Genomic DNA, 13,517 nt, shown 5'->3' with positions numbered 1-13,517 from the left:
GTCCCCATCCGGGTATATATGTCTCCCATCCTGGTATATATGTCTCCCATCCTTGTATAATGTGCCCCATCATGGTATATATGTGCCCCATCCTTGTATATTCAGTGGGGCAAAAAAGTATTTAGTCAGTCAGCAATAGTGCAAGTTCCACCACTTAAAAAGATGAGAGGCGTCTGTAATTTACATCATAGGTAGACCTCAACTATGGGAGACAAACTGAGAAAAAAAAATTCAGAAAATCACATTGTCTGTTTTTTTATCATTTTTTTTGCATATTATGGTGGAAAATAAGTATTTGGTCAGAAACAAACAATCAAGATTTCTGGCTCTCACAGACCTGTAACTTCTTCTTTAAGAGTCTCCTCTTTCCTTCACTCATTACCTGTAGTAATGGCACCTGTTTAAAGTTGTTATCAGTATAAAAAGACACCTGTGCACACCCTCAAACAGTCTGACTCCAAACTCCACTATGGTGAAGACCAAAGAGCTGTCAAAGGACACCAGAAACAAAATTGTAGCTCTGCACCAGGCTGGGAAGACTGAATCTGCAATAGCCAACCAGCTTGGAGTGAAGAAATCAACAGTGGGAGGAATAATTAGAAAATGGAAGACATACAAGACCACTGATAATCTCCCTCGATCTGGGGCTCCACGCAAAATCCCACCCCGTGGGGTCAGAATGATCACAAGAACGGTGAGCAAAAATCCCAGAACCACGCGGGGGGACCTAGTGAATGAACTGCAGAGAGCTGGGACCAATGTAACAAGGCCTACGATAAGTAACACACTACGCCACCATGGACTCAGTTCCTGCAGTGCCAGACGTGTCCCACTGCTTAAGCCAGTACATGTCCGGGCCCGTCTGAAGTTTGCTAGAGAGCATTTGGATGATCCAGAGGAGTTTTGGGAGAATGTCCTATGGTCTGATGAAACCAAACTGGAACTGTTTGGTAGAAACACAACTTGTCGTGTTTGGAGGAAAAAGAATACTGAGTTGCATCCATCAAACACCATACCTACTGTAAAGCATGGTGGTGGAAACATCATGCTTTGGGGCTGTTTCTCTGCAAAGGGGCCAGGACGACTGATCCGGGTACATGAAAGAATGAATGGGGCCATGTATCGTGAGATTTTGAGTGCAAACCTCCTTCCATCAGCAAGGGCATTGAAGATGAAACGTGGCTGGGTCTTTCAACATGACAATGATCCAAAGCACACCACCAGGGCAACGAAGGAGTGGCTTCGTAAGAAGCATTTCAAGGTCCTGGAGTGGCCTAGCCAGTCTCCAGATCTCAACCCTATAGAAAACCTTTGGAGGGAGTTGAAAGTCCGTGTTGCCAAGAGAAAAGCCAAAAACATCACTGCTCTAGAGGAGATCTGCATGGAGGAATGGGCCAACATACCAACAACAGTGTGTGGCAACCTTGTGAAGACTTACAGAAAACGTTTGACCTCTGTCATTGCCAACAAAGGATATATTACAAAGTATTGAGATGAAATTTTGTTTCTGACCAAATACTTATTTTCCACCATAATATGCAAATAAAATGTTAAAAAAACAGACAATGTGATTTTCTGGATTTTTTTTTCTCAGTTTGTCTCCCATAGTTGAGGTCTACCTATGATGTAAATTACAGACGCCTCTCATCTTTTTAAGTGGTGGAACTTGCACTATTGCTGACTGACTAAATACTTTTTTGCCCCACTGTATCTCCCTCATCGGGTTATATATGTCCCCATCCGGGTATATACAGTGGGGCAAAAAAGTATTTAGTCAGTCAGCAATAGTGCAAGTTCCACCACTTAAAAAGATGAGAGGCGTCTGTAATTTACATCATAGGTAGACCTCAACTATGGGAGACAAACTGAGAAAAAAAAATCCAGAAAATCACATTGTCTGTTTTTTTAACATTTTATTTGCATATTATGGTGGAAAATAAGTATTTGGTCAGAAACAAAATTTCATCTCAATACTTTGTAATATATCCTTTGTTGGCAATGACAGAGGTCAAACGTTTTCTGTAAGTCTTCACAAGGTTGCCACACACTGTTGTTGGTATGTTGGCCCATTCCTCCATGCAGATCTCCTCTAGAGCAGTGATGTTTTTGGCTTTTCGCTTGGCAACACGGACTTTCAACTCCCTCCAAAGGTTTTCTATAGGGTTGAGATCTGGAGACTGGCTAGGCCACTCCAGGACCTTGAAATGCTTCTTACGAAGCCACGCCTTCGTTGCCCTGGTGGTGTGCTTTGGATCATTGTCATGTTGAAAGACCCAGCCACGTTTCATCTTCAATGCCCTTGCTGATGGAAGGAGGTTTGCACTCAAAATCTCACGATACATGGCCCCATTCATTCTTTCATGTACTCGGATCAGTCGTCCTGGCCCCTTTGCAGAGAAACAGCCCCAAAGCATGATGTTTCCACCACCATGCTTTACAGTAGGTATGGTGTTTGATGGATGCAACTCAGTATTCTTTTTCTTCCAAACACGACAAGTTGTGTTTCTACCAAACAGTTCCAGTTTGGTTTCATCAGACCATAGGACATTCTCCCAAAACTGCTCTGGATCATCCAAATGCTCTCTAGCAAACTTCAGACGGGCCCGGACATGTACTGGCTTAAGCAGTGGGACACGTCTGGCACTGCAGGATCTGAGTCCATGGTGGCGTAGTGTGTTACTTATGGTAGGCCTTGTTACATTGGTCCCAGCTCTCTGCAGTTCATTCACTAGGTCCCCCCGTGTGGTTCTGGGATTTTTGCTCACCGTTCTTGTGATCATTCTGACCCCACAGGGTGCGATTTTGCGTGGAGCCCCAGATCGAGGGAGATTATCAGTGGTCTTGTATGTCTTCCATTTTCTAATTATTGCTCCCACTGTTGATTTCTTCACTCCAAGCTGGTTGGCTATTGCAGATTCAGTCTTCCCAGCCTGGTGCAGGGCTACAATTTTGTTTCTGGTGTCCTTTGACAGCTCTTTGGTCTTCACCATAGTGGAGTTTGGAGTCAGACTGTTTGGGGGTGTGCACAGGTGTCTTTTTATACTGATAACAAGTTTAAACAGGTGCCATTACTACAGGTAATGAGTGGAGGAAAGAGGAGACTCTTAAAGAAGAAGTTACAGGTCTGTGAGAGCCAGAAATCTTGATTGTTTGTTTCTGACCAAATATTTATTTTCCACCATAATATGCAAAAAAATGATAAAAAAACAGACAATGTGATTTTCTGGATTTTTTTTTTCTCAGTTTGTCTCCCATAGTTGAGGTCTACCTATGATGTAAATTACAGACGCCTCTCATCTTTTTAAGTGGTGGAACTTGCACTATTGCTGACTGACTAAATACTTTTTTGCCCCACTGTATGTCCCCCATCCTTGTATATATGTCTCCCATCCTGGTATATATGTCTCCCATCCTTGTATAATGTGCCCCATCATGGTATATATGCGCCCCATCCAGTTATATATGTCCCCATCCTGGTATATATCTCCCTCATCGGGTTATATATGTCCCCATCCGGGTATATATGTCCCCCATCCATGTATATATGTCCCCATCCTGGTATATATGTCCCCCATCCGGTTATATATCCCCATCCTGGTATATATGTCCCCCATCATGGTACATATGTCCCCCATCCTGTTATATAAGTCCCCACCCATGTATATATGTCTGCTTTAATTGTTCAATACTCAGTACCAAGGGGTGTTCAGCATGTAAATCCAAGTAATACGGAAAAGAAGAGCGATCCACCGCTAGCGGGTATATTTAAAGACTCCCTTTATTGTGGTATTAACCCTGTAGGGTCTCATTTGGATATTGAGACTAGAGAAAAAATATGGTCTAACAAATATGTGGATATCTGGTCCTTAATATCGGTAGATCAGCATATGATGGACAAGGAGAGGAGAGTGAATGACAGACCTTTTGACAGGAGCAGACAAAAGGTTGCCAAAACGATGAACAATTGGTTACAAGCTTTCTCGGTTTTGGGTTGCGTCATGGGTCAGTGGCATCCGGAACGATGTTGTGAGTTATTCATTTATCAGGATATGATTTTCTCATTGTACAAGGCCCATGGCGGGTCTGCCTGGTGGTGTTATGATGAGGAATTCCGGAGGCGGCTGGCTCTGCAGCCGGAAATCGGGTGGGGTGGTGAAGGCTACCGAGGTATGGATTAGATTAATGTTATCACAGAAACAGCCCCCCTTTCTATCAGCGGCCACTAGCCAATCCTCAGCAACAGCAGGTCATAGCTCAGTGGTCGTGCGGAGACAAGGAGTCTGCTGGTTATTCAACGAGGGACATTGCCATTTCTTTGGATTGTGTAAATATAAGCATGAATGTTCTGCCTGCGGTGGTGCCCACCCCACTTCCCACTGCCCACGGGAAAATTACCAGCCAAGCCCTCTGGCAACGAAAGTAGGGAACCCAAGGACCTCGGCGAGCGTAGCCGCAATGAGCCCTTGGTTAGACTGATATCCTAACAAAGTCGCAGCGGGCCAAACTTTTGTTTTTTTCGTACGGGTTTTTCATTCCATTCAAATTTCACAGTTTTCCCTCTTTTGCGCCCAACCCTGAAGTCCTGCGGGAAAAGATTGGAAAAGTGAGGTTGGGGCGAATTGCGGGCCCGTTTACATCCCCTCCGTTTTGGAACTTTAGAGTCTCCCCATTGGGCTTAGTTCCGAAAAAGGACTCGGGTTCATTTTGTCTTATCCACCATCTATCCTACCTTATTGGTGAATCTGTGAATGATGGCATTTCAGAAGAGGATGCATCGGTTTCTTACGTCTCCGTTGACAGAGCAGTTGCTATTGTTCGCCAGGCTGGTGCTGGCGCATTCTTGGTGAGGTCTGATATTGTATCCGCCTTCCGTCTTTTAACGGTTCATAGGGACTGTTTCCACCTTTTGGGCTGTCGAGTGGAGGATGGTTTTTATTACTACATGTGCCTTCTGAAGGGTTGTTCTATACCGTGCTATTACTTTGAACTCTTCAGTTCTTTCTTGGATTGGGTGGTTAGATCGGGCACCTGGGTAAGATCTGTCACACACTACTTGGACAATTTTTTGTTTGTAGGTCCGAAAGATTCTGATGTTTGTTCACGGTTGTTAGAATTTTTCAAGGATATAGCGTTTCAATTTGGTGTTCCGTTGTCAGAAGTAGAGACGGTTGGTCCAGTGACAACTCTGTCCTTTTTGGGTATTGAAATCGATACTGTCAGCATGGTTTATCGATTGCCGGGGGAGAAGGTGGAGAAGCTTTTGAAAATGATTGAAGGCTTTTGTGCTGTCAAAAAGGTTACCTTGCATCATATGCAATAGCTACTCGGATTGTTGGTTTTTGCCTGTAGGGTCATGCCGGCGGGTAGAGTTTTTTCAAGATGTTTATCATTGGCTACCCTTCCCAGCCATAAAATTCATTTGACGAAAAATTTACGGGCTGATTTGGAAATTTGGAGAAGATTTTTTATTTCTTTTAACGGCCACACGTGTTTCATGTCTCCTGAGATTTCAAGCCCGGAGTTGAGATTGTTTTCTGATGTGGCTGGATCGACTGATTTTGGGGTTATATTTGGTGATCAGTGGTGTGCAGCTGCGTGGCCGGATTCGTGGAGAGAAGATGGGCTGTGCAAAAATATGGCACTGTTGGAGCTGTTCCCCATCATGGTAGCCATCGAAATATGGGGCACTCAATTTGCTAATAAAAAAAAATATGTTTTTGGTGTGACAACCTCAGTGTGGTGCACTGTGTAAACCACCTGTCTTCTTCCTCTCTTCCAGTCCTTGGTTTGCTACGTCATTTTGTTCTTCAATGTTTGGAAAAGAACATTTGGTTTAGGGCTCGTCATGTCCTGGGAATTGATAATGGTGTTGCTGATGCTTTGTCATGTTTTAATTGGCAGGTTTTCAGGCAGCTTCTGCCCAGTGCTCAACCTGAAGGTTCCCCTTGCCCCTCGCTGCTATGGGACATAGTTGCCAACAGCTGATGCCGTTGGTCCGTTCGTCAGTGGTATCATCTACTTGGCAGAGTTACGGTAAGTCTTGGGCTGAGTGGTGCAGTTTGATAAATGGGAGACCGGTTCATGTTTGCTGCCAGGCCAGACTGGAGGTAACAGTTGATTTTGTAACGTTATTGTTTAACTCTGGAATTTCGGTTTCTCGGCCCAGCAACGCCTTTCAGGCCTAGCCTTTTATTTCCAATTGCTTGACTGGCAGGACGTCAGGAAGGCCTTTATAATCAGACAGGACTTAAAAGGGTGGAAGAGGTCCCAACCTAGTAAAGAAAGCAGACGTCCCATTTCTATTTCTTTATTGAGCAAAATTATTTCCTTTACCACGGTTACTTGCTCGTCGCAATTCGAAGCTGCTCTTTTTTCAGTTGCGTATGTAATTTTGTATTTTGGGGCCTTACGCATTAGTGAATTGCTCCCTAAATCAAAATGTAGGTCAGATAAGGGTCTACTTTTTGAGGACGTGATAGTGGTAGGAGATGCAATACGTATCCGTATTCGCAGGTCCAAAACAGACCCTTCAGGCAGGGGAGCTTGGATCCAGGTCCCATTTGTCCAGACAAGCTGGTTGATAATTATTAACATTTCAGACATAGCGGGGAATTTTTTCTTGCTCATGCTGATGGTTCCCCTTTGACAAAATTTCAATTCCAATAGATTTTTATGGAAATGCCTACTGGCTTCTGGTGTTCACCCAGGTGAATATGGGACCCATTATTTTCGCATAGGTATCGCTACCGAGGCGGCAAGGGCGAGGGGTGCCAGAGGCCGAGGTGCAAAGATTAAGACGGTGGCATTCCGCTTGCTATGCCAGGTATATTAGACCTGATTTACTGATATGATTACTTTCTTTTCTTTTCCAGGTTCCACCAGGCCAACGGTGTGGCTCCTAGGACATACATTTTTTGGGCGGCTCAGAGAGCAGAATGTCATCCTGGAGGAAGGAATCTGGGTTTTCAGGGTTTGGATGTTAATTGGAGAGTCATCTGGGGTTTAAAATGGCCTCAAGTTCTTCAGGAAGTGGTGGATATTGGCCGGGACAGTGTAGGTCCAGTTATCTTAGTTCTACATGGGGGTGGTTATGACTTATGTTCTCATAAAGTTGCCGAGTTATTGACGATTATGAGAACGGAGTTAGAACTTTTCTCTAGTCGGAACTCAGGTTAGTATGGTCAGAGATAGTTCCCAGAGCTGTGTGGCAGGGCGCCCGGGACGGGCGGCAGTGGAGCGTACTAGGTGCACTGTAGATGCGTGCATGGCCAAGTTTGTGCGGTGTAAGTTTGGTGTGGTAATGAGGCACCGACAGCTAGAAGGGGATGATTCTCCCCTTTCGAGACAGGACGGTGTACACCTCAATCACATTAGTTTAGATATCCTGCTGTCGGGTATTCAGGATGGAATAGAACGAGCATTGTACTTGATGGGTGGAGGTCGGAGTCCTGTTTAGTGTTAAACAGGATCCTCCTTGGCGTTTTGCAACAAAGGAAGCACTGGAATACTGCGGCTATGTAGGCTGACTTGCCTGCGGAATTGCAGTGCATTTGCTACTGGTCTTTTGTAAAGTTTAAGTGCTTCATTTTATTATTATTGTTAAACAAGTTATGCAAAATTAAAGCTGTGACCGACTTCACCCATCAGCTATTTGTGTTTGTCTGGTTATTTAGTGGGATGGTCTTTGGGGAGGTTTGGGAGAGGGAGTTCCCAGGGTTGGTGGGGCGTGTTGGGGTCGCCGCAGTCCAGTATACAGCTTACAATCCAGAGAAAGGAACAAGTATAAAGCTAATTGTGAAGATACAGCAGCTTCATAGAGTCTGCAAACACTGTCTGTGCTGCTTGTAAATTGCAACACTGTATGGCTTCAGACCAGTCTCCATTTTTCTGTACTGTCAGGGAATCTGTACTTACAGTTGCAGTGATCTGTGCAGTTCCAGCCTCATATAAGCTCTAAGAATTTGCAGGTTCTGTGCCCGGCTGCCACCATGTTCTGTTTGATGAATCCTGTCATAAATCACACTCTGTGAGTATCTCCAGGCTCTTTATTCACATCATGTCTCAACCTCCATTACATGAATTCTGAGTACAACAACATCCAACAAGTTCCAAACCAAGAATATAGAACACACATAAAAGTAGTGAGACCCCTAGAGGCCACATGAACATATAACATATTGCTACATGAACATTCCTTATATAATGGTAAATATAATGGTAAATACGGGAAGAATTTCTAATTCTCTGCATGGTTTCCAATAGCAAGAAAAAAGCTCAGGATCTCATGCAGCCTTCAGTGAAAGATCCAAACGTTGGACTAAACCTACATGGAAGGTCAAAGACAATCTAGAAACCGCCAAATGTGAATTACTTTCCAGTGTAGCTTCCCTATGGGAAAGGGGCAGAATCAAGTGACTTCTTATCTATGCCTGGCGCTCATGAGTTACCACCAGAGAGGAGCCCTGGAACAATTGTACTCTGCACATCAGTCTTTCAAGGACACTTGTGAGAAATATACCTCTGTCTTGGTGAGACTAAACACGCCAGAGTCTCTAAAGGAACTTCAGAGCTTTCAACAACTCCATGCTGAACGAGAATGCACTGTGCGCGACATCGTGAATAAAACGGAAGCAAAAATCATGCAGATGTCGGAAGTGTCATCTCGCAAATTCAGGTCCGCTAAGTACTCAAAGCACTCATCCAGATCAAGTGCATTAAAATTCTCTACCCTCAGTGAACAGCTTATAAGAGCTCATGGGCCGAAGTGGAGACTACCAAAGTGCAAGCCGTCTTCACCCAAAGGAAGGCGGACATGGAAGCTGAATCTGCAGGTAAGAAGGCGGACATGGAAGCTGAATCTGCAGATAAGAAGGCAGACATGGAACCTGAATCTGCAGGCAAGAAGGCAGACATAGAACCTGAATCTGCAGGCAAGAAGGCAGACATAGAACCTGAATCTGCAGGCAAGAAGGCGGACATGGAAGCTGAATCTGCAGATAAGAAGGCAGACATGGAACCTGAATCTGCAGGCAAGAAGGCGGACATGGAAGCTGAATCTGCAGGCAAGAAGGCGGACATGGAAGCTGAATCTGCAGATAAGAAGGCAGACATGGATCCTGAATCTGCAGGTAAGAAGGCGGAAATAGAACCTGAATCTGCAGGTAAGAAGGCGGACATGGAAGCTGAATCTGCAGGCAAGAAGGCGGACATGGAAGCTGAATCTGCAGGTAAGAAGGCGGACATGGAAGCTGAATCTGCAGGCAAGAAGGCGGACATGGAAGCTGAATCTGCAGGTAAGAAGGCGGACATGGAAGCTGAATCTGCAGGTAAGAAGGCGGACATGGAAGCTGAATCTGCAGATAAGAAGGCAGACATGGAAGCTGAATCTGCAGGCAAGAAGGCGGACATAGAACCTGAATCTGCAGGCAAGAAGGCAGACATGGAAGCTGAATCTGCAGGTAAAAAGGCGGACATGGAAGCTGAATCTGCAGGTAAGAAGGCAGACATGGAAGCTGAATCTGCAGGTAAGAAGGCGGACATGGAAGCTGAATCTGCAGATAAGAAGGCAGACATGGAAGCTGAATCTGCAGATAAGAAGGCGGACATGGAAGCTGAATCTGCAGGTAAGAAAGCGGAAATAGAACCTGAATCTGCAGGCAAGAAGGCAGACATGGAAGCTGAATCTGCAGGCAAGAAGGCGGACATGGATCCTGAATCTGCAGGCAAGAAGGCGGACATGGAAGCTGAATCTGCAGGTAAGAAAGCGGAAATAGAACCTGAATCTGCAGGCAAGAAGGCAGACATGGAAGCTGAATCTGCAGGCAAGAAGGCGGACATGGAAGCTGAATCTGCAGGCAAGAAGGCGGACATGGAAGCTGAATCTGCAGGCAAGAAGGCGGACATGGAAGCTGAATCTGCAGGCAAGAAGGCGGACATGGAAGCTGAATCTGCAGGCAAGAAGGCGGACATGGAAGCTGAATCTGCAGGCAAGAAGGCGGACATGGAAGCTGAATCTGCAGGTAAGAAGGCGGACATGGAAGCTGAATCTGCAGATAAGAAGGCGGACATAGAACCTGAATCTGCAGGCAAGAAGGCGGAAATAGAACCTGAATCTGCAGGCAAGAAGGCGGAAATAGAACCTGAATCTGCAGGCAAGAAGGCGGACATAGAACCTGAATCTGCAGGTAAGAAGGCGGACATGGAAGCTGAATCTGCAGGTAAGAAGGCGGACATGGAAGCTGAATCTGCAGGTAAGAAGGCGGACATGGAACCTGAATCTGCAGGCAAGAAGGCGGACATGGAAGCTGAATCTGCAGGTAAGAAGGCGGAAATAGAACCTGAATCTGCAGGTAAGAAGGCGGACATGGAAGCTGAATCTGCAGGTAAGAAGGCGGACATAGAACCTGAATCTGCAGTCAAGAAGGCGGACATGGAAGCTGAATCTGCAGGCAAGAAGGCGGACATGGAAGCTGAATCTGCAGGTAAGAAGGCGGACATGGAACCTGAATCTGCAGGCAAGAAGGCGGACATGGAAGCTGAATCTGCAGGCAAGAAGGCGGACATGGAAGCTGAATCTGCAGATAAGAAGGCGGACATGGAACCTGAATCTGCAGGCAAGAAGGCGGACATGGAAGCTGAATCTGCAGGCAAGAAGGCGGACATGGAAGCTGAATCTGCAGGTAAGAAGGCAGACATGGAAGCTGAATCTGCAGGTAAGAAGGCGGACATGGAAGCTGAATCTGCAGGTAAGAAGGCGGACATGGAAGCTGAATCTGCAGGTAAGAAGGCGGACATGGAAGCTGAATCTGCAGGTAAGAAGGCGGACATGGAAGCTGAATCTGCAGGTAAGAAGGCGGACATGGAACCTGAATCTGCAGGCAAGAAGGCGGACATGGAAGCTGAATCTGCAGGCAAGAAGGCGGACATGGAAGCTGAATCTGCAGGCAAGAAGGCGGACATGGAAGCTGAATCTGCAGGCAAGAAGGCGGACATGGAAGCTGAATCTGCAGGTAAGAAGGCGGACATAGAACCTGAATCTGCAGGCAAGAAGGCGGACATGGAAGCTGAATCTGCAGGTAAGAAGGCGGACATGGAAGCTGAATCTGCAGGTAAGAAGGCGGACATGGAACCTGAATCTGCAGGCAAGAAGGCGGACATGGAAGCTGAATCTGCAGGTAAGAAGGCGGACATGGAAGCTGAATCTGCAGGCAAGAAGGCGGACATGGAAGCTGAATCTGCATGCAAGAAGGCAGACATGGAAGCTGAATCTGCAGGCAAGAAGGCGGAAATAGAAGTCCTAGAGAAGGAATGTGAACATGCGACAGTCATGGCAAGGTTAAAGGTCTTTGAACAAGCTCTAAGTGGGAGTCAATGGGACAATATCAGCTTGTGTGAGATTGATACACAAGACCCCTGTAAGCGCACAAGCAGGGCCGTATTTGCCACTAGGCACTCGAGGGCACGTGCCTAGGGCGGCGACATTGCGGGGGGGCGACACCTGGGCAAGGATTTTTTTTTTTTTTAAGTCACAAACGCGACCGACGCAAAACCCCGCCCTCCCCGCCTGCCTCCCCGCGCCCCCCCCCGCCTCCGCATCCCACCCACCCTCCATGAAGAGAGACGATACTCACCTCCACCTCCTGCTCCAGCCTCCAGCGATGCCTGTTCTCACCGTCTGTAGCGCGTCCTGAGTGAGTGGTCACATGGTACCGGTCATTAAGGTCATGAATATGCGCATATTCATGACCTTATTGAGCAGTATCACATGACCGCTCACTCAGGAAGAAGGCGCTGCGGCGGGACAGAGCACCAGAGGGATGTCGGCGGCTGCGGTGCGCGCGGTGTGTGGGACAGGCAGCTGAGCTGAGTGACAGGTGAGTATGAGGACGGACGGGGGGGCGATGAAGCTCTGCAGGGAGGTAGGGAGGGAGGGGGGGCGATGAAGCTCTGCAGGGAGGGAGGGAGGGGGGCAATGAAGCTCTGCAGGGAGGCAGGGAGGGGGGGCGATGAAGCTCTGCAGGGAGGGGGGGCGATGAAGTTCTGCAGGGAGGGAGGATGATGTTCTGCAGGGAGGGGGGGCGATGATGTTCTGCAGGGAGGGGGGGCATGATGTTCTGCAGGGAGGGAGGGGGGGCATGATGTTCTGCAGGGAGGGAGGGGGGGGCGATGATGTTCTGGAGGGAGGGGGGGGCGATGATGTTCTGCAGGGAGGGAGGGGGGGGCGATGATGTTCTGCAGGGAGGGAGGGGGGGGCATGATGTTCTGCAGGGGGGGGGGGGCGATGATGTTCTCCAGGGAGGGAGGGGGGGGCGATGATGTTCTGCAGGGAGGGAGGGGGGGGCGATGATGTTCTCCAGGGAGGGAGGGGGGGCGATGATGTTCTGCAGGGAGGGGCGATGCTCTGCAGCTGTCACGGTCCTGTAGAGTTATCGGACATGTTTGTCTTCTCTGTTGGGCGCAGATGGAGCAGATAACGGCAGACGACCCCCATCCTCCGCGGAGTCCCGTCCACACTGGGAGATCCTGCGTCCGCAGTCGCTTGTGCCGGTGTCACCCGCGCGGATCAGCGCCGTCCTCCCGCGGAAATATCCGGTGATCAGACAGCGAGGCTTCTACTCTGATATTCTGACCTATAGCGCCGCTCCTCTGGTGAAAGTGAGTGCAGGCGTCACATGACCGGCAGCCGCGTGCTATACTGCACGTGTCCACGGCTACAGAGCGCTCTGTCCCCGCCGTTCTCCGGTGTCTCCTGGTGCTGCAGCTTCAGCTGCCATTTCCATTATATTGCAGGATGTCAGCGCCGGACCGAGCGTTCAACCGAATCTCCTGAGACAAGTGGAGGAGGAGCGCAACACCCCGAAAGGTGAGCGGAGGATACTTGTAACAACCACAGGAAGGTAGACCCCGACAACCAGATCCAACAGTCACAATAGGAGATGTCACAGCTCACCTCCTCCTCCTTAAAGGGAACCTGTCACCCCCAAAATCGCGGGTGAGGTAGGCACACCGGCATCAGGGGCTTATCTACAGCATTCTGGAATGCTGTAGATAAGCCCCCGATGTAACCTAAAACATGAGAAAAAGACGTTATATTATACTCACCCAGGAGCGTTCCCGCTATTGGTCCGGGTCTGGCGCCTCCATCTTCATCAGATGACGTCCTCTTCTGGTCTTCATGCCACAGCTCCGGCGCAGGCGTACTTTGCCTGCCCTGTTGAGGGCAGAGTAAAGTACTGCATTGCGCAGGTGCCGGGAAAGGTCAGAGAGGCCCGGTGCCTGCACAATGCTGTACTTTGCTCTGCCCTCAACAGGGCAGGCAAAGTACGCCTGCGCCGGAGCTGCGGTGTGAAGACCAGAAGAGGACGTCATCTGATGAAGATGGGAGGCGCCGGACCGGGACCAGCAGCGGGAACGCCCCTGGGTGAGTATAATATAACGTCTTTTTCTCATGTTTTAGGATACATCGGGGGCTTATCTACAGCATTCCAGAATGCTGTAGATAAGCCCCTGATGACGGT

General features: G+C 48.0%; 1 protein-coding gene across 1 annotated transcript; it reads left to right on the top strand.

Moving 5' to 3' along the window:
* The first annotated feature begins 4,751 nt into the window (after positions 1-4,751).
* Positions 4,752-11,470, top strand: LOC138680938 (nucleolar and coiled-body phosphoprotein 1-like). The gene is made up of 6 exons (XM_069768139.1): positions 4,752-4,843; positions 6,873-7,171; positions 8,742-9,227; positions 9,294-9,854; positions 9,987-10,712; positions 10,779-11,470. The coding sequence occupies exons 1-6, from the start codon at positions 4,752-4,754 to the stop codon at positions 11,468-11,470; spliced, it is 2,856 nt and encodes a 951-aa protein (XP_069624240.1).
* The last annotated feature ends 2,047 nt before the right edge of the window (positions 11,471-13,517 follow it).

This window comes from Ranitomeya imitator, chromosome 5, assembly GCF_032444005.1.
Source record: "Ranitomeya imitator isolate aRanImi1 chromosome 5, aRanImi1.pri, whole genome shotgun sequence".
Taxonomy (NCBI): domain Eukaryota; kingdom Metazoa; phylum Chordata; class Amphibia; order Anura; family Dendrobatidae; genus Ranitomeya; species Ranitomeya imitator.
Note: the sequence above shows the minus strand (reverse complement) of the source record. Positions and strands in the feature narration are given on the sequence as shown.